Genomic DNA, 22,150 nt, shown 5'->3' on the forward strand with positions numbered 1-22,150 from the left:
CTTAGCTTACAAACTCTTATATACTAAAGTTCATATATACAAATATATATTATACATATGTATATACGTACTAAATGTAAGCTAATGCCAAATAGTGGAGAGTGGGTAGAGTGGAATATGATAGCATCATTCCCCTTTCATCAAAGCAACTCTTACACAGCTAAGTGACTTTGAAGATTGCTGCGCGTAGCTGGGGTAACTACTTCCGTCCTGCTGGATAACTGTAGGGAACGCTGTGAGCTAGCTAAGAAATATGCTAGTCATTCGGAGCATTCAAAGTGCTTATCCTTTGGTTGGTTTTAAGTTTCACGCGCGCTCATCACATCATTTTACTGCGCAGCGTTTAAGACTTAGCACGCTGGCATTTTCGCATTTCCGTCTTCTTCTTCTTTTACTTTTTCTGCTAAACTATATATTTATTGTTACGCTTTGTTCTTCATTTGCAGCTGATATCAAACTTTTGGCACGCAAACTTTCACACTTTGATCCGTTGACGCTGAAGGTGCCGCTCAAGGATGTCGTCTGCTATTTGTCATTGCTGGAAGCTGGACGACCGGAAGATAAGCTTGAATGTGAGTAGTGACGATAGTGAAAAAAGGAAAAAGAGACAATGAGCAAGAGTGATTTATAAACACCACCCACCACCAAATCAATCAATGTAATGAGTGGTTACGTAATGGAAAGAGAAAGAAAATGGCAAATAGGGAAATTTTGAAATTGATTAACTTGAGTAACATAAAGAGATTTAATCTGAAAAATATTATAGGTAGGGAGGGATATTAATAAATTTTCTTCTTTATGCAAAGACTGAAGCTTTTCGAAAAATGAAAAATGGCATTAAACTCTACTCACAAATATAAAGTTTTCTCAACGGACTGAAACTGTATCTTTTCTATATTGATGGAAATATTCATAACGAAAATACTGCAACAAAAACAATCTTTGAAGTGAAAGATCCTTTCTGATTATTAAAAAAATTTTAGAAAATTGCCACCTGTTTGAAACTTTTAAATCAAAAATTATTTTAAATTGAAAAGAACAATATCAAAATGAGGAAGTTTACATTTAAAAATATTTTTAGAGGGTTGCCATCTATTTAAAGATTTTTAGTCAATTGAAAAAAAAAATTAAGCAAACTGACGTAGAACTTAACAGGTTAGAAAATGAAACAGTTTTTAAGCAGAGTTACCACCTATTTAAATTTTTTTAAGAAAAAGTAGACGAAATTTTACAATATGAATATCAACCCTAACAAGTTTTTAGAAAGATTTTTGTTGACGGAATTTCGGAGAAAGATTGCACATATTTAAAAAATTAAAATAATAAAAAAAAGTATTATTTTATTACAGTATTATACAGAATATACAAATATTTATACAACCGAAGTGTATAACGAGTTTCTCTAATTTAAATCAATTATTTTAAAAATTATTTAGAATTACATCCCGAACTGGTCCCGAAATTTCGGGATCCCGAATATTTTTCTTTCAAAAATCCTGTCAATACAAACCCAGTGGTACGATTTGATAATAGAATATTACTACTTCGCTTAAATTAGATCTCAAAATTTCGGGATCCCGAAAATTTTTCTTTCACAAACCCCGAGAATACACCCCTAGTGCTACGTTTTGACAATATGATATTTATTTTAAAACAAAATTTAAAGCAAATAAAATCGCAAAGTGGACCAAAATTTCGGGATCCCGGTTTTTTTTCAAGAATATGTACATACATACATATGTACATATCTAACGTTTGAGAATAAATACCACATCCTTATTAAAATATTAATACTTGGTCTGAATTATATAAATAAAATCATAATTCATAAAAATCGTGAAATGGTTCTGAAATATCGAGATCCCGAAAACTTTTCACTCCAAAATCCCGGCAATACATTTCTAATGATACGTTTTGATAATTTTAATGTATGTACATATGTTACTATGTATGTACATATGTATGTACATACATATGTATCTACTTCATTTTTATTAATAATAATTAAATCCCGCACTGATCGCGAACTTGGAGACCCCAATTATTTTTTTTTTGAAAATCCCGAAAACTCAGTAATACATTCCTAATATATGAAATATTAAATAAAATTTAATAAAAACTTAATCTCGAACTGGTCCCGAAATTTCGGGATCCCGAATTTATTTCTTCCAAAACCACGAAAAGTCGGAGATGAATTCCTAGTAGTATTACTTGTTAATAAAAAATTCAATTCAATCAATTTATTTGCAATTTTTCTAGTCACAATACAAATTGGTATCACTTTCTTTAGACTTTTCTATATTAAATTCAATTCTATTGAAGTTCCCGATGCATACCAATAAAAATCTTTTCCATGCAACATTTATTTATGTCTCAACATAGTTTTGGAAGAAAAATGACTGCAAATTTCCAAACTTTCTTTAAACAACCAATTTTCACTGCAACAGCGAGTGGAAAATAAAACTTTAAATTCCGCATGCACATCAACTCACTATAACCTAATGGAATAACAAAGAAAACTTTGCGAAGAAAATTTGCTGAAAGACGTGCTAATAAACTAAATGAACGCCTGAATATATGCTACGCTAAATGACATGCAGAGCGGGTAGTAAAATGCAAATTGCAACATATTTTAAGGTGCCGTATATGGTTTTTTGCAGTAAAACAGAGTAGAGAGGAGCTTAAATCAAAGCTGATATATTTTTGTTGTTTGCTCATATTTTTGTGCTCCGAAAAAGCCTTAAAAAATACAGATATTTGCAGACAGGATTGCCATGCACAATACATATATCCCAAAGATATGAAAATGTGCATATTTCCTTGCACTTTTGTGCACACTTTCGGCAATCATATATATTTTTACTCGATACTGTACTTTAATATCTATATTTTATACGATTTCTTATTTGTTTTCTCACACTTACCCCGCCACAGTTATGTTTCGTCTATACGATACCGATGGCAATGGTGTCCTGGATACGGCCGAAATGGATGCGATTGTTAATCAAATGATGGCTGTTGCCGAATATCTTGGCTGGGATGTCAGCGAATTGCGGCCGGTAAGTAAGACTTCATTTAGCAGTAAAGATAACCCACACAGATGAGCACACCAATACACTGCTACACAAATCATTTGATTTGGAAATCACTTCTTTTCAGCCCATTAAATGTCCAAATATTTTCTCGAGTGCTCTCTTCACCCATCTTCTCGACATTATTCCGTACTTTCGTGCCTTTTGTATAAATTTGTCTCCGATTTTGCATTTTTATTTGCTTGTTTATGTGCGTAGCTGGTTGCCATGCATTAAGCCACTCAACACCATCATTGTCATCGTCGTCAAGTCATTGCTGTCATTACGCCCATTTCATCGTTTCGTTAGCGTCTTTAACTAGACACCCCATGCTCGTAAAATGAAATCGTAAAATTTTCCACTGTAAATTTTACTCGGTAAGTACGCTGCAGGTCGTCTGTTTACTTTCGGGCATTTTGAAGGATAGCAGTTAACGGTAAAAAGACAGTAAATGTAATTAAATCTTCTACGACTATCGTATCGTCTTCGGTTTAATGATGACGACGTTGTCGAAATGAGCAAATCGCCTTTTTATTATGCATTTTGTTCCAGCTACTAATTGTTGGTTAAGTTAATGAAGTGCGTTCTTGCTGTCAAAGACATTCGTATATCGATAAAGGGTGATTTTTTAAGTTATACAGATATTCCTAGAGTATCAGTTTGTATGGTAGCTATTTGCTATAGTGACCCGATTTGAATAATCCTTTCGGATTTTGTACCGTGGCCTTAGAAAACAATCCTTGCCAAATTTCGTGAAGATATATCGTCAAATAAAAAAGTTTTCCATAAAAGAACATGATATTGAGCGCTCAATTTCTATGGCAGCTATAAGCTATAGTGAACCATTAACGGCAGTACCGACAAATATGCGGCTTTGTGGGGAGAAAAGAAGATTTCCGAAATTTCAGTTCATTATTAGTAAGTAGACCTACCAAATAGCTACCTAGATTATTGGATTTCACTCTGTTAGACAAATTTCTTTAAATTTCCTTCATTTTGTTTGAAAAATTATAAACAAAAAACTTGTATAACCTAAAAACGTCACCCTATATCTAAACCTTACACATCTCTTTGTATGCATGGACTTTCTCAAGTACGCACACACTTAATTATGTGTTCGAATTGAGTTGCGAAATGCTTGGTTCTGCAGTTGACATTAGTTAGATACTTAAAGTATTAACAAAGCCCCCAGTCCGTTCTGTGTTCCTATAGAAATTAGAAGATATACAGTAAGACATATTATTATTGTTAAGCCGAGCAAAGTTTTGCGGCACGTGCATGTGGGAGCAAATGAATGCATATAACTAATTAAGGCGAAACAATGCGTGGAGCCGACAGCACTGTGTGGCTACATATTCGGGCAGTTAAAATTCTGATGATGGCGTATAATATCTATTGCACATTTCTACAAAATAACTATTTTTCTCAACCCGAACAATACTCCTAGTCCAGTCATTATAGTAAGTTCACCTCGGAATTCGATATACCCATTTATATGTCTGTAAATACTTGTATATTGACAACCTAAAGTTGTCTCAAAACCTACATATGATAGGGTATACCTACAAGTATTTACAGACATATAAATGGGTACATCGAATTCCGAGATTCTTACCTAATTTAAGCTTAAATGACTGGACTATCCATTTTCTATTGATTCTTAATAAATAATAGATCTATTCCATGCATATTGTAATATTGTCGACTGCTAATGAACTTTGCTCAAAACACAAACAAAGCAAGCAGCTCATTTCTTTAGTCCTCATGGGTGAAATAACCTGCAATTGGGTTAACGAGATCATTTGATAATAAGTAGCCCTATCTGAAATTTTCTTTGCTATCAAACCGATTAGGAGGATTCTGCCTTCTGTCTGAGCTTATGATGTTTAAAATTAAAACTCTTCCTCGTGAGTAAAAGTTAAAAAATATTTACAAGTCGTAAATTTATTTTTCTTCGGTATTTTTTTATAAAAGCTTTAACCGAGTTCATCTTTCCTAAAATGCTATTGTTAAAATATTGTTATATGCAATTCCATGATAAGTTTTCTCCTTCTTTACTGGCGTAGACATCGCTTACGCGGTTATAGCGGAGTTAACAACGGCGCTCCAGTTGTATCTTCTTTTCGCTATTTTGGCGCCAATTCGATATACCAGGGGCATCTAGGTCCTTCTACATCTGACCTTTCCAACAGAGTGGAGGTCTTCCTCTTCCTCTGCTTGCACCGGCCGGTACTGAATCGAATACTTTCAAAGCTGGAGTGTTCTCAGCCGCTGTCTCTAGAATCGCTGAACTATATTAATGTCGCCGTATATCTCGTACAGATCAGCGTTCCATCGACTGCGGTACTCGGCCAAGATATTTCGTCTGGTCCTCCTGCTCAACCAGACCCATTTACTTCGCTTCTTTGTTCAACCTGGAGAAATCAGTACAAACAGCGCGGTCGTTATGGCCAATGATATCGATCGAGTTAAGCCTGTGTAATTAAATTCAACCAACTATATTCTGCATAAATATTGATGAACGCATACTATCAACTCCTTGCTGTCGTACGTCAGTAATTAATTGTTTTCACGAGCTAACTAAGTTCCTCTCAAACTTCCTTATGCTCTATTAATGAAGCATTAAAAATGCTTTCTACGCCTGGAGGTTCGGCCGTAACATCTTCTCCTAGTGCTTCGAAAGATTTTTAAATGATCAGGTGTCTCAGCATTTAGAAATCTTCGCCTGCTTTGACTTTATACCCGATTTTTTTTTATTGTCAGGAACTTTATGGTGGTCAAGCGCTGTCGCCAGATCTTTTTTGACCGAGATCGAGCGAAAGGAATCAGTGCGCTCTCTGCTCTTGTAAGAGCTTCTCCCTAGTTTCGGGAGTTCTAACTGGCCATTGCTCTATCGACGTTGATGCTGTTAGGTTAAGAATCTTACCCAAGGCCAGTGGCTGAAGCTGTATGGAAGAAGATGAGGTGGAATCAACTCAGCATTTCTCTTCTATTTCTCCCGCGTTTGCGAGATCGAGACTTCAACACTTTCAGATATCCCACCGAACTGGTGAGGATAGAAATTGAACTCAAGTTTATATTGCTATAAAGAGCTTTTCTTATTTGTAAAATAGAATACAGGAATTCTGTTTTTATGGCATCATGAAGCTCTACATATAGTAGCGATCTCGTACTTGATCATACTGCCTATCGGAAGTTATCGGAAATTCTGTTTCACTAAAATTTACTAGCCACATTGGAGACAAATTTTTTGGTTCTTTAGATGATTACATGGAAGGAATTATAAGGACTAACAGCTTCCTTGCTTGGGTGCTTGCTATCATTCGTATCTTCGGTGGTTAGATCGACTTGACTTTACACTGCATTTCAGCCGTAACTAATTTCAAATGCTCTAAAGCTCGCCATTCTGTAGTACTCAGCTCACCAGTTCCTTTTAATGTCACTCAATCCTTAATTTTTTTTATTTTTCTGTCTTTATTTCATACTCTCCAAAGTGAAAAATCAATTTAAACCAAGCTCTTTATTCTTAACGGAAATTATATACATGAAAATGTTTAAACTTTTCGATTCCTCATTATCATAAAGCTGAAATTTTACTCGTGATGTGCATATATGACATAGTCATAATAGATAACTGCATATATGCATATTTTATAGCAGCGTCTGTCATAAATTTCTGCACATTAATTCGTCATAAAATTGGTGCGGATCACAACCGAGAATCAAATTGAAGAGAATACATGTCAAATAATCATATAAACCATATAACAAATCAAACACGATGTTAATGGGGACTGCGATAAAATTCGATGAGTCGAATGTGACTTTTGGCGGTCGTAAATTTTGGGACGTCACTGTCGGGGAGGATGGTTATACATTCAGTAGAAAAGTCCTTTTCAGTAGAAATGGAGCAGATGCATTTAATGTGCTGCTGCGAGCAGTATTTTAAAATACCGTTTCACTTTTCTGATTTTTCTTGTTGACTGTTTCATTGAGTAAGCAAATTATAACGGTACACGTGTTAATAATGGTAAAGCGGCGCAGACGGAAATACTTTAAGAGCTATGAAAAACCTCATTTTCGGCAACTCTGCCCTCACCCTCGGCTGCGACAACAAAAAGTTGCAAGCACACACACACAAAAATACACTTACTGATACATTTACATATACTCTCACATATTTACTTGCAACAGCTGGTGTGATTGCTTTGCCCACGCAAACCGCAACCTGCGGTCAAACTCAATAAAACTTTTCCAATTATTGCTACTTTTGCTTGCCGCCTCAAATGCTTACATAAGCATAAAATTCGACGCGCTCATTTACAAAGCACCGCAAAGGGTCCCAGCCACGCACACACACACACACATGCAGGCACGCATACAAATGTGCGCTTTTTACGCTGATCGCTGATTATTTCGCTAGTTACACGGATGTTAATTTATTTTATTTGATTTGCTACAAACTATTTCCTTGTTTTTGTATTTGAACAGGTGTTTTTGTGCACTTTGACCCTTTCACTCATTTGGTGATATGATAATGAACAATCGTTTGTGGTGAAATCAGCCGCAGGCTGCAAATATGGCTGCATCAAAGTAAATTAAATAAATTGAAATGTTGGTGGGCGGGTGAGCGCGGACGCAAAAAAAAATTGAAGCTTAAAGCAAATGTCTTTAAACTTAATATATTTGCGCATATTTTTACATAAATAGTTGAGTAAACTCAAGGTTATGAGTTTAATTTTGATATAAAGCTTAATTTGTAATTTTTTTTACTGAGTTAAAGCTGTGAGCTATTTACTCATTCAACGCTGTGTCTACAGTGGCAGATAGTGCAGATTGAATCTTGTAATTATATTAAAAATTCGCCAATAACTGATGGCTATTTTGTGTCTCGATTTGTTACACTTTGCATTATCTTCACTATTTGCTCAGCAGAAGGTAGCAGAAAGAGAAGAAATATATCATGTCGCCAAAAAAACTCAAACAAGTCAACTTCAAAGGCGAGTTCTAATAAAAAGTCCTTTTTTCATTACTTTAAAACTCTTACGGTCAAAATTAAGAGTTGGTTATCCAACCCTAATTAACCACATGGTAGTTTGAATTAAAACGGAAAACAATTAACATATTTTTGAATATTTCCAAACAAAACAAGAAAAAAACGTTAACTTCGGTTGCATTATAACTCTTCTCAAATACACAAATTTCATAAAAGAACTTGATTTCAATTGAACTTGAACTTTCTACTTTGTATGACAGCTATAAGCTATAAATTTTCAGATCTTTATCTCAAAAACAGAAAAATTAGTTCGCATATATATTGATAGATGAACAGACAGACAAGCCTAAGCCGTCTCAGCTCGTTATGCTGATTAATTAGATATACAAGGAGCGTTCCAAAGTAAACAGGACTTTTTGAATCTAGCGTTCCTCTATATGTCGACTGGTGCATTAGAATCTGCTATCTTCATCCATTGTCCAGTGATTTCATGACACTCATTGATTGGAAGTGAAGTTATTGCGTTTTAGGTGTCAGTGTGTTTGTGTTATAGGTGCGAAAATGAGCTTCGAACATAAACCTTTGTTTTAAAATTGGTAAAACTATTAGCGAAACGTTTGAATTGATGAAACATGTTTATGGCGATGATTACCTATCCCGTAGCAGAGTGCAGTTTTCAAAGTGGTCGTGAGGACATAAATGACGATCAACATGTGGTTCAATCAAAATCCGTGATCACCGGAAATTCCATCGAAACTGTGCATGAATTCATCAAAAATCCGCTGAAATCATCATAGAAATTCATGGAAATGGAATTGAACATCTCCAAAACATCGATTTATCGCATTTTGACCGAACATTTGGGCTTACGAAAGGTGTGTGCACGGTTTGTTCCGCACAAATTGACTGACGACCAAAAATTGCTCAGAATCCGTCTCATCGATCGACGCTTGTGACCGATCATTTGACCAAAAATCGCACATTAACCATTAACCACTCCCCGTATTCACCTGATATGGAACCGTTCGAAAAATGCATTTGCCCATGAAAGGAAGCGCGTTATGTAGACATAGAGGCCATTCAAAAGGCTTGCACCGGCATACTGGCGGCCATACCGGCCAACGAGCTAAAACACTCGTTCGACATGCTTTTGGACCATGCAAAAAGCTGTATTGAAGCATAAGGAGACCATTTTGAATAAAATAAATTGATTTTGCCGAAAAAACCATTTGTTTTAGTCCTGTTTACTTTGGAAAGCACCTTGTATGTATATTTTATAGGGTTCCTACGTTTCCTTCGGTGTGTTACAAACATCGTGGCAAACCTTTTCTCTTTCAAATAATAACTAAATAACGGTTGTTTTTTAACGAATGGTTTTCAATGAGGCAATGCTTTTTTCGGAGTTGGTTTTTTTTACAGTTGTTACTTGATTTATACTTTTCTTGCCAGTACATAGTGAACGGACTTACTCCAGAAGATTTTCAGTGACGCCATACTACAAAATATCCGCCATTCGCCATCGCGAGCAACAGTTCGTGCCCATCCACTTTGTAGTAAATTTTACGAAAAGATCTTGGTTTGCGGGCTTACAAAATCTAAATAGTGCAAGAATTGAGGAAGAACGGCCATCAAGTGAGTCGTACATTCGTTGAATGATGTCAAAACGAGATAGCCACCGAACCCGATGTTCCGCGAAGAAGCTCACTTTCGGTTGAATGGTTCTTTAATAATTTAATTAGAACAAGATCGCGCTTCATACCATATAGACAACGAATCAATCAATGTATTGAATGAAACTTTTGGTGAGCGCACTATCCCGCGTAGTGGGCCTGTAGCGTGGCCTTCAAGATCGTGCAATTTAACATAGCTGAACTACTTTTTGTGAGGTACAGTGAAATTGCTTGATTACGCAAAGAACCCAACACTATTAACGACTTCAAAGAGAATAATTGGCGCATTATTTCTGACATGCGGATACAATTGTTGCAACAATTTGGCCTATCATTAGGTCATATGCAATTTATTTCTTCTTGAAAACGATGTGTCAAAAAAAATCAGCATCTATAGAATATAGGAAAACAACTGCAACCCAAACTAACTAATTACTTTCTAAGCTAAATATTATTTATTAATAATTGGATCTAACGGCAAAGAATAATAATAAAATCAGACCAGAGTTGCTACAATCACCTGTTTTTCAAAACAAAAAAATAAATAATTCCCTACATAATTTAAAATATGTGTATTCAACCGCATGTTGCATACTATCTATCTTTAATAAAACCAAGTAAATAAATTTCAAAGAGACTATCCGAACAAATCATTTCCGACAAGTTCGTGTCAAAAATGCTCTTTACTTAAATACGACTTCATCACAAGGAAATACCACCAATTTGCTACAAAAGCGTCACAATTTCTTTCACAACAAATTTAGCACAAGGAAATGTAATAAAACAAGTAACAAAAGTTATATAGTTCCGCCAACCGAGCATTCGCATTCGCGCACATCAAAGCATTTTTATCATTGCGTTTTTTATGCAACAAATTATATTTTTATATTGTTTATTGCGCCGCAATAGAGCTGAAAATTACATTTCCAGCTGTTCAACTGCGCACACAATCGCAATTCATCGCAGTTACTTAGCTGCCGCTTTGCTATTTTTCATCAACTTTTCATCTGCAACAGCCTGCCTTATGCCTTTGCGAGGGCTTTGAGACCCGCCACCCTCCCTTGCTGTTGCCTGTCCGCGAACGGTTTATACGGAATTAAATTTCAATGGAAATTCTTAATATATTTGCGCTAGCAAAGCGCGTTAACCCTGGCAGGCAACCGCTATTAACTCTTTTTCGACGTGGCAACAAAAGCGAAAGCCCGCTAGAAGAGCAACAATAAGAAGGAGAAGAAGAAAAAGCATTTTTCAGGCTTATATCATGCCCACAGCATTCAACACTAAAGAAACGTACATATGTAGTTACTTGAATTGCTGCTACTCACAGTACTCCGAGCGCCGCTTAACTGCTTGGGCATATTTGGCTCGAGGTTACTCATACGCCCTGTATGCCTTCAGCTGCTTTAATACAAGTGAATATGGAGACGCAAATATATATTTGCGTAAATCTATGTGTGCACATGCATACATACGACACATATACATATTTACACACGCATACTCAAACATATGCACTTATTTACATATAAAGTGTTATCACCCACACATTCCACTCACATACTTTCTGCTCTTATATTACCTTTCTTAATCTTTTTCTGTTACTTTCTTTTTACTTCACAGATTCTGCAAGATATGATGGTGGAAATTGACTATGATGCCGATGGAACTGTTTCACTGGAAGAGTGGCAGCGTGGCGGCCTGACAACCATTCCACTGCTCGTGCTCTTGGGTAAGTATTATCTTCTTTGCGTGCATGCATGTATGAGTGCGTGTGTTTATAAAGGGTGTGTCAGGCGTGTTCTTTGGCCGTTTCTTCTTTAACAAAAGACAAAAGTGCCGGCAACTTCTTCAAGTAAAATGACTACTTAACTTGCTTTAAGCAAACTTGAGACAGCGACAATTAAGTTGTAGCAAACTTTCTTTGCTTTGCGTTGTGGCAATTGTGCGCGTTGATTTGCTAACTATTTTCCTTATTTAAACTTTTCATCAACTAGATTTTTTAATGAGCCCTTACATAATTACATGCAACTTTGGTGATGTCTTTTAAAGATTTAAATTTTAGGGCAAATTTTTAAGAAAATATTTGGGAAAATACTCTTTGCTGTTAACCACTGAGCAGAGTTGCCAACAGTTGCTCAGCGTCGTAACAAATTCGGCAGTCGAAAGCGATCTCGCCATCAACCCAAATAAAGCCGACATGGTTTTATTATTGCTAGAAGATACAATATCCCGGTGGCACCGCTGCCCCGATTGGAAGACATCCGTCTGCAACTAGCGGATACATTGAAATATCTAGAGCGCATCCTGGATAGGAGGCTTGCATTGAAGAGAGAGCAAAAAAGGCACCGATTTCCCAATACTGCTGTAGAAGTGACATTGGCAAAAGATGGGGTCTATCACCAAAAGTGGTCCTCTGGCTCTACGACAACATAGTCAAGCCCATCATATTCTATGAAGTCTTTATGTGGTGGGGAGCTCTAGAAAAAACCCACTTGCAAAGCACTCGAGACTATCCAACGGACGGCACTCATCAGCATGTGTGCTGCACTAAGGTCCACTCATGCCAATCATGGCACTTACCGTCATCTTGCACATGGTGCCCGTAGACATCGTCGGAAGGTATATGGCTGCGTGAGCTGATATCAGACTCAGAGAATCTGGGTTCCTAAAAGAACAAGTGTCCGAACACTTGGAAATCCTACTTTGACTTCATGCTGGGATCACTTGGATCATGAAGTCGACAAACCGATCTATTACAGCTCTTTTTCTGCTTACATACCGACGAGGAAGTAGTAGGTGGGAAGAAGCCGTTGGAAGAGAGGGGCAGCGAGCTTCTTAACGGATCGGTCAAAGCTTGGGGGAAGGTTGTTGGAGGGGTTTAATGTCAGCAGATCTCCATCAACTCCAACTTCAGATTTCCTAACTATTGCAGTGTTTTCAAAGCCGAGGGTGCAGCTTTTAAGGTAGCAGTAGATTTACTGTTCCGGAGTGCTGCCTCCTTCAGAGAAATGACCATTCACTCAGATAGCAGGGCGGCGATAGTAGCCTTGAACTCATTAACAGTGCATTCAGGGTTTATCAAGGAATGCCTAACCTCGCTATCAATAGCATCGAGTGTCTTTGTGATAAGACTAGTATGGGTGACAGCATATTACACACACACAGCAAAATCGCAGGAAGTTGTAAAGCAAATAGCTGAGCTTCACCGGAGATTGGTCAGCGCTGAGCCACCATCGGTGCATACGCTGTCAAAAAAGCCTTTTGGCGCAAGATCAATTGCAAGAGATCTTGTAATCTCTTTGCCCTCAGTAAGGTTAGCCTCTCCCTCCCTTCCCCCTGGAAGGTGAAGACTTAAACACTTGGGTGCCTTCAGACATCCCACCGAAGTGGCGGGAATGGAAATTAAACGCCTGTACAAATTTTTATTGGCTCCTAAGCGCTTTGTTAATTTATAAGTTCGAACACAGAAGTTTTTCTTTTCTATGGCTTCACAAAGGACTGCATATAGCAGACCGCCTTAGCCCATCAAACCTCACCTATTCTAACCTGACCTATTAGTTGTCTGCGTGGCATATTTCTGTTCCTTCATAATCATTGTGATATCATCAAACGTACGGCACTCGTTGGCAAATATAATTCATAACGTGTCATCAACGGTGATGAATTCGGTGAATTCGTTTATTTCTTAAGAAGTCAGCAACACATTTTGCAGACACATCACTAAACCCAGCGCTACTTTACATTTATTACTTTTGTGACAGCGTTGCGTTCCAATATAAAACTTTTACGTTGGAAGACATATGAACGACCTTTCTTGAAGAAATATAACCATATTTTAGTTTGTTCAGAAGCCACATGTTGCACATAAGGTATTCTAAACTCTGAAAATCTTATCAAAATGGAAATCTTACATAAGTGAAGCAAAATTTTCAAGTAATAAGATCTAATCACATTTGATCCGAACTTCCAAAAAAATATTCTCACGGAAACTTTTAACACAAATCAATTATCACCTTCAAAATATGTTCCTGAGCCAATACAAGTATACCAACGTCATATTTTCCATATTCTTGTTATAAATCTCGGGTCGGGTGGCGTTCAGAGCCTTCCGCTAATTTTGATTTATTGGTTACGATTAATTTCATATTTATAAAACCACGTCTCGTCACTAGTAATTATGAGCTTAATGAATGTGGGATTCTCAGCTATGTTATCAAGCCTCTCTTTCGCGACCTTTACTGAAACTCATTTTTGAAAAACATGCAGTTTTTTGGTACGAGTTTAACATTGATACGCTTCATATACAAAACATTAACCAAAATTTATTGAGTCGATCCATAAGAGATGTTAGTATCTCCTTAATGACCGCAGACTCAATAACAGAAGTGGAGGAACAACTGGAGTCATGTATGTTTTCGATGACTTCACGATCTTCACTGAATCCTTTGTGCCACTCAAATACTTTGTTCGTGATGAAGTCTCCAAATCTTTTCTTCAACATTTTGACGGATTTCGTAATCGTATTTCCATTGAAAACACAAATTTGCAAAGAAACTAGCTAACATTTTTTTCAGAATAAAAATTCAATCAAAAAGTCATAGGCAAATTTTTTGAATCGTATTAAGACAACCAATTAATGAAAAAAAATATTTATAGCTATAGACTAGTACGGTTAATATTTGATCATATGTTCTGTTTACCTTCGCGATGCTGAATTCATTGTTTTTAAGTTCAATATTTAAACTGTTTTTAGCTTAGTGTATATCACGAGTCATATGTAAGTGCATTAAGGTAAAGCGGAAAAAATGTTAAATGTCACAACAGTGATCCTCAAAGATCTCGTTAAGGGTTTCTTCTGTATAATTTCCTTAATAGTCACAAGTAAGACATCTAGAACTCGAATCTGACTGAACGGAGTTAAGCTGGGTCCCAAATGAAATATTTTTCAGCAAATGAATTAAATTTAAATATCCGCCGGAAATATACTCATACATATAATTAAATTTGATTGCACTCGCTGCTTCGCACCCTTGTATGTTTTACTTACATATTGCCATTACGCTCGTTTACGCTTTCAATCATTTAGACATGTGTGTGTGCATCTCTTACCACATTCAATACTCTAAAACTATATTTTTTTCTTTATGCTCTCATTGCAGGCGTTGACAATACGGCACTGAAGGAGGATGGCATTCATGTGTGGCGCTTAAAACATTTCAGCAAGCCGGCATATTGTAATCTCTGCCTGAATATGTTGGTCGGCCTTGGCAAAAAGGGTCTCTGCTGTGTGTGTAAGTACAAGTTCGACACAAACATATACCATATACAAAATAGTGGGTGTGTGTGTGTTGCACTTGCATGTGCCTTAGTGCATTTCCGGTTCGTGATGAAGTTCACTTTAAACGCCGGAAATTCAAATAACTCTGTAAGTGAAAAGTTAAATTGCAACTGGCTGGCTGACGGGAAGCGACGGATAGATGGGTATTTATTTAAATTTACATTTTCCAAATGCGCCACTGCAAGCACATACGTGTATGTGTAGGCGTATGTGTGTGTGTGTGTGGTGCGTTCATGCGTTTGTTGGTGCTTATTTGTTTGCACAGTCGAGTGCATTACATTTGCCGGAAATCATTCGGCACGTAAATTGCTTCAAGAAATTGCTTCATACGCATTTACATAAAAGCCTACACAAGCGAGCGAAAATAACTCAAATTTAGGCTAATGAATTTTACATCGGAGCGAATTTGCATAAACAAAATAAGTTCGTTAGTCATACACAATTTGATTTAAATACCACTATTCCCCATTTAAACACATGTAATTAAAATCAAATGTAGGGTAAATGTAATATAACAGTATCTTAATGTTTCAGTTAAGAGTCTGTTTATTTGCCTATGCCGAAAATTACACTGAATACTATTTATAGTTTTATTGAATCATTTATTTGGCTACTAAGTTAAGTTTTAGCCAAAGTCTGTCAAAAGTCATCTTGGTGCTCATCGCATATCATCATAAATGAACGGTAATTTCGTTGTAATTTAATTAACAAGCTACTTTGAAAACTAAGTAATACTGTCTTAAATGGAGCCTTACGTTTCCTTGATATGACAATCCAATAGCTTAGGGTAGGGTAGGTTAATCTGGGAGGCCAATAAGTCACGCATAAACCAGTTATGGTCCTTTGCGATACCAGATAGAGTTTAGCTGATAGGTCCAAGAAGACTAGTCATCCTTTAGGTTGCCAGCGCTTAACGCGAATTTCAGCAGAATATGCGGCCTCATTATCGATTTCTCTTCCAGTGTATCATACCTTGTGGACCTCAGATGCTTATAGCGTAGTCTTGCCAATGCGAAACAAGTGCACAAAAGATGATCCATTGTTTCTCTGGTGCCTTGCTCTAGACATTTCCAGCAGCCTTCTCGACCTGTCAACTCAAACCTTCCACCAAACAGTGATCAGTTGGTATCCTCAGCATGTTCCAACAGTCTTTCCTATTGAGTGCCAATAAGAATTTTGTATACTTCCGATCTACCGTTTTGCACATGACTTTTGCAGTTTTCCACCTAGATTTCCACCATCGAGTTTTGATTTTCTTTACCATGCTTCTGTCGAGACCATATAGGCAATGCATGGGTTTCCCAATGTAAATCACGTTTTCTTGTGTTAGCCGTACACCATTTTTGACAATCTCGTCCACTATTTCTATGCCCGCGTTGCCTTTGTGGCCTGGCACTCAGTAGAAGTGAAGTTGGTTGCTTCAGTCAACACTTCCCATTGCTGCCCTGCTTCCCAAGACCCTTCTGGCCAACATGCGATACGAGGTTACTGCACAGTCCAATAAATATTTCAGGAAATTTTGATGATCGAAACAAGTTTTAATAGAATTTAAAGACAAAAAATTGGGAAAAAATATCGAGCTAGGAAACTTTTGTTAATCACGGGTCACAAATTCTAAATTTCTGCGATTTAGATCATCACAAAGTAGTTAAACGCACATTTTTGACTATGTAGAAGATAGTAGTATGGACAAATGAAGTATTGGGAAGGATTTTCGCATTCAGTAACATCAATGCGGACAAAATATGTTTCAAAGCCATCTTTATAGACGGATTAACAAATGCTAAAATGTAACAGGAGGTTTAATTTAAAACTTTTTCAAAACTCTAATGCAGCTCGGAGTTAGCAGCATTAGCACGAGAAAGCCATCATTTATCTTGGCGAAGCAGATGTTTTGTAGGCATCAATCATATTATTCCATTATTGCCGAATAGTTAGCAACTGAACTCTATGGATCTTAGCGAAATTGTACAATATATTTATCAAGAAAAATTGAGGAACTCGCTAGAAAGAGCTCAAGCCATTTATTAGAAAGAAGTCAGCATTTTCATCGGTTTATTGACCGATAAAAGCTACTAATTTTATTTCCCTCCCATACATATATTTAAAATTTCTTATGAAATATTTATTTAATACTACAGCCCAAAGTATATTAAATTTGTAAAAGCCAGAAGAAAACGTGACGACCTGAGTCAATTTAGCCTTGACCGTCTGTCTATATATAAGCAAACTAATCTGCCAGTTTTTGAGATAACAATCTGTCCTATTTTCTTCAAGAGGTGGCGAAAGTTTCAATGCGCCCGACGGTCCAATTCTGACAGGTCGTCCCAGCTTAGGGATATTTGTTGTTGATGGAGCGAGTATACGAATATATTGCTCAAAATTAAAGAAGAGTATCGGAAGAGTTTTGTTAGAGAGAATATGATCGACCCCTGGCGTCTGGTAAGATCTGGTGAAACGGCGACTATAATACAGCGTTATTGGGGCGTTTGAAGGACGAAATTTCCGTAAACAGCTGTATTTGAAGAAAAATAAACTGCTGTTTCACCAAGGCAATGTACCGTGTCACAAGTCAGTGAACACAATGGTAAAAATCCACGAATTGGGCTGCTAATTGCTTCCACATGCACCGTATTCCCCAGATCTGACCCCCAGCGACTATTTACTGTTCTCAAATCTCAAAAAAATACTCGCTGGAAAGAATTTCTTTCGAATGAAGAGCTGACCGCCGAACCTAGGCCTATATTGTAGAAAAGGACAAATCATACTACGAAAATGGTATCAAAAAGTTGAAGGGTCTCTATAATAAGTATATAAGCCTTGAAGGGCACTATATTGAAAGAAAAAAGTCGAATGTTGCCAAAAAAAATGGGGTTTAATATGGTAGGCCGGGAACTTTCAATTGACCTGTTAAAACTTCTTTAAAACAATTAAATCTAAAAAAATAAAAATTAAATTAAATAAGTAAAAACGAAGATCTCCATAAAGTATTATATACAAGGTCTGTCGCAAAAGAAACAGGACTGTTAAAAAAAACAACAAAAAATTAATATTTTTCAAAAGTTATATTTCTTTATTCAAAGTAGTTTCCTTGTGCTTCGATACAGCGTTTAGCTCGGTCAATTAGCATTTCAAAAGAGTGTTTAAGGTCATTTTTCGGAATGCTCTTGAGAATACCGGTCGTCGCCTTTTCGATAGCTGAAATGTCCTGAAACCAGTGTCTTTTCATGGGCAAATGAAGTTTTCCAAATAGGTAAAAATCACAGGGTGCCAGATCAGGTGAGTAGGGTGAGTGATTAATGGTTAATATGGAGTTTCTTGTCAAAAAATCAGTGACAAGCGTCGACCGATGACACGGCGCATTATCGTGCAACAGGCGCCAGGACCCTGCCTCACGGTATTGTGGTCGAGCACGACGAATGCGTGACAAAAGACGCTTCATAACACCAAGGTAAAACACAGCATTAATCGTTTGGCCAGCTGGGACGAACTCTAGGTGTACAATACCCTCGGAATCGTAAAAACAAATCAGCATTGTCTTTATTTTTGACTTCTAAAGACGACCGACTTCTGATCGTCACAGAGGTCCTCACGACCTTTTTGGAATCGCTTAAACCACTCATACACATTACTGCGGGATAGGCACTGATCACCATAAACTTTTTTCATCATTTTAAATGTTTCAGTAAACGTTTTTCCAAGTTTAAAACAAAATTTAATATTTGCTCTTTGCATTTTACGACCGATGACCAAAAGCTGCTGTCACTTTTTGATCGATAACATCGATTGTAGTTAACCAATTGTCTTAAAATTTTTACGAAATGTCAACAAGAGATCAAACTTTTTAGTTCATATACCCACCAATAGGTGGCGCCACCAGAAACAGTTATATTTCTGTTCTTTTTCTTTTGCGACAGACCTTGTATAACAAGAAAAAACGTTAATTTCGGCTGCACTGAAGCTAATATACCCTTCACAGGTGCATTTCTTTTAGTAACTATGTGTTCAGTTTGTATGGCAGCTATATGCTACAGTCATTCGATCTGAACAATTTCTTCGGAGATTACATTGTTGCCCTAGAAAATAACCTGCGCCAACTTTGGTGAAAATACATTGTCAAATATGAAAGCTTTCCATACAAGAACTTGGTTTCGATCGTTCAGTTTGTATAGCAGCTATATTTTATAGTAGTCCAATATCGACAGATCTGATAAATGAGCAGCTTCTTGAAGAGAAAATGACGTTTGCAAAAATTCAAAACGATATCTTAAAACGTGAGGTACTAGTTCGTATATTTACAGACGGACAGACAGACGGACATGGCTAAAACGACTCAGCTCAACATACTGATCATTTATATATGTATATACTTTATAGGGTCTCCGACGCTTCCTTCTGCGTGTTACAAACTTCGTGGCAAACTTAATATATCCTGTTCAGGGTATAATAATATCATATGTAGTAGTACAAGTAAATAGCTACTTGTAAAGAAAATTTTCCAGTCAATAAAATTCTATTGCGTGCGTTTGCATAAATTAGCCATTAAAGTCAATCGTAAGTACTTATGTAAACGCATGTAGGTGTCCACACACACACACACCCACAAGCACAAACACGCAAACAGCCGTCAAGTGATAGCTGAAAACTCGCAAAAACCCAAGTGGAAATGAAAAACTTTACGAGTTGACACGAATTCGCAATTAACAAATGTTGCTGACATGTGTTTATTTTTCTCTTCTCTTCCACACACCGCTAAATGCAAATTTTTGCGCACGCTTTCCAATGCAATACACAAAAATAAAAACAACAACGCGAAATTATTACGGGCACTCACCGCCGTGCTGATGATGTCAACGGTGCTGACAACTGCTGATTATGACCAACGACAATAACAAATACCAACAACAATAACATATATTACAACAACAGTATGCAAATATACGGTGCACGAACGTTGCGTGCAACGTGCACCACCCTCTTGCATCACCACCTATGTAAAAACAAAGAAAGCCAAGGGAGGCGGCGACATGTTGCACCATTGGGTCGATGGCAATTGCTATGGCCGCTGCTCCAAGTGTCGCAAACGCATTAAGGCATATCACGGCATCACCGGCTTGACGTGTCGCTGGTGCCACATGATGGTAAGTAGTACCTACTAAATGTTGCATGTGTATTAAATTTATCGTTGTTGTTGTTGTGTGGTGACTGATAACAGTCAATTTGAAACGCATGTGTGTGTGGGTGAGGAGGTAGCGGGAAGCAAAATTGACATAGATATATTGAGCTGTAAGTAGTTTATGGCTTTGCCTTCCTTGAACGAGCCGTAACCTTCTTAGGTGTGTTCCCCCATCCCTTCGGAAATATATTTTGCAATACTTAATCACACACACATACATACGCATAAGCTGCTGAAGCTGAGTGTTAAGCCTTAAATTAGACTAGGAAAGCCAGTTGCAAGCACACATATAAAGATGAAAGTATGAAAGAGTAGATATTTCATGCACAGTTAAGTATAAGTAGCTTCACCCGGATGGCAAACACACAGAAAGTGAAGCAACACAAACGTACATTTCCACATGTGGAACTGCAAATTCAATTATGTAGGTATGTGTGCATGGCAGTTAAACGCAATAGTGAGGCTTTGGCTTGACTTTCAGTGGTGCATTATTCATAGTTGTAAGTGCAAATGCTTAGAAGAGGGTATATTAGGCATCTGCGAGAAATTTTGCACCTTTTGCACTAGTCCTTCATGATAACAGAAGTGATTGAATGAAAACTTAGCGGTTTCCAGTACAGTTCACTGCTTGAAGTCAGAGGCATGATAAGGGCGATGTATGCATTCACTTAGTAAAGCTCAAACAAATAATGTAGGTTCGTTTTAAATCCTGCTGTCGGCTGGGTCTAAAAAATATGTTTATACATTTCTCGCTTGTGTTACCAAAACTGGAAAAAATTTAACGCATTTCTTAAAAAAATTGAATTTTTTTTAATATATTTGTTCTTCGACAAATAATATTATCGGGTGATTTGAAATTCTTTACTAATTAAACACAAAATTCAACACAAGAATATTGTTCTCTGAGAGTAAGCTGTTGATTGAAACATTTTGCACAACGAATACTCATTTGGAACGAAAAGGGCTGTAAGTACAGACAGACAGTTATACCCTCTCTCCACAAATCAGACAATCATCAGCGTCACTCAACACCTCCAGAGTGTTGTTTTTGTCAAAAAAGATTCCTCAGAACGAAACTTAGTCCATGGAAAAATATTCACACACAATTCAATTTATATAAAATATTTACATATGGTATTATCAAAGGGCGGTAATTTAGCAGATTTCGATGGACAATGCTCTCATAGTGAAATCGGGAGTTGTCTGTTTTCTCAGATATATAGGGAAGAGAAGGAAAAATTCTACAGTCTGTATTATGCAATATTAACTCATGTCTAAGTAGTCCAAGTACCTGTGAAATTAATTGGTCCATTTAAATAGCATAAGAGCACTACTATGAGCAAAAAATAATAAGACTTTGTTCATAATTTTAAAATTCTTAATTAATTCTTCAAAATCTATGTCGTCCCCTCAAACTAAACACCCTTGGTCACAATACGCTTGTGCCAACGTGTTTGCCAATTCTCGAAACAGTTGTTAAAGACAATTTCCGGAATAGTCTTCAATGCGCGGAGCGGTTCATATCTATTGTCTTCAATCGATTGATCGTCGGATCCGGGTCGTAAGCATAGAGCGAAGACTTATCGTCGGAAATAATACACTTCATGAGAGTCTGTTAGTGAGAAAGCATTGTTTCATAGAAGAACACGACACTTTTTTTCGGAAAAAATTTAGTTATTTTGGCATCAGTTATACTTTCGTTTTTCTTAGGTTCAAGTGATCTTTCAAAATGTTTTTTACTGATCCTCCCGATCTTCCTACAATACCAGTAAGATCTTTCACTATTAATCGTCGATTTTCAATCTCCAATTCCTTAATTTTATTGACGTGTTGATCAACAGTTGATGTTGATGGCCGTCTTGGACGTGGTTCGTCGTCAACACGTCCTTGACACTCTTT

General features: G+C 37.0%; 1 protein-coding gene across 1 annotated transcript in view; it reads left to right on the forward strand.

The window, feature by feature from the left end:
- The window catches only part of LOC126756798 (diacylglycerol kinase 1), a 197,720-nt gene that overhangs the window by 137,160 nt on the left and 38,410 nt on the right, over positions 1–22,150 (forward strand). The window contains exons 8-12 of the mRNA XM_050470188.1: positions 447–572; positions 2,935–3,059; positions 11,358–11,466; positions 14,897–15,028; positions 20,005–20,216. Of these exons, the coding sequence (XP_050326145.1) occupies positions 447–572; positions 2,935–3,059; positions 11,358–11,466; positions 14,897–15,028; positions 20,005–20,216 (704 nt within the window). The remainder of the gene's footprint in view (positions 1–446; positions 573–2,934; positions 3,060–11,357; positions 11,467–14,896; positions 15,029–20,004; positions 20,217–22,150) is intronic.

This window comes from Bactrocera neohumeralis, chromosome 4 (genome assembly GCF_024586455.1).
Source record: "Bactrocera neohumeralis isolate Rockhampton chromosome 4, APGP_CSIRO_Bneo_wtdbg2-racon-allhic-juicebox.fasta_v2, whole genome shotgun sequence".
Classification (NCBI taxonomy): Eukaryota; Metazoa; Arthropoda; class Insecta; order Diptera; family Tephritidae; genus Bactrocera; species Bactrocera neohumeralis.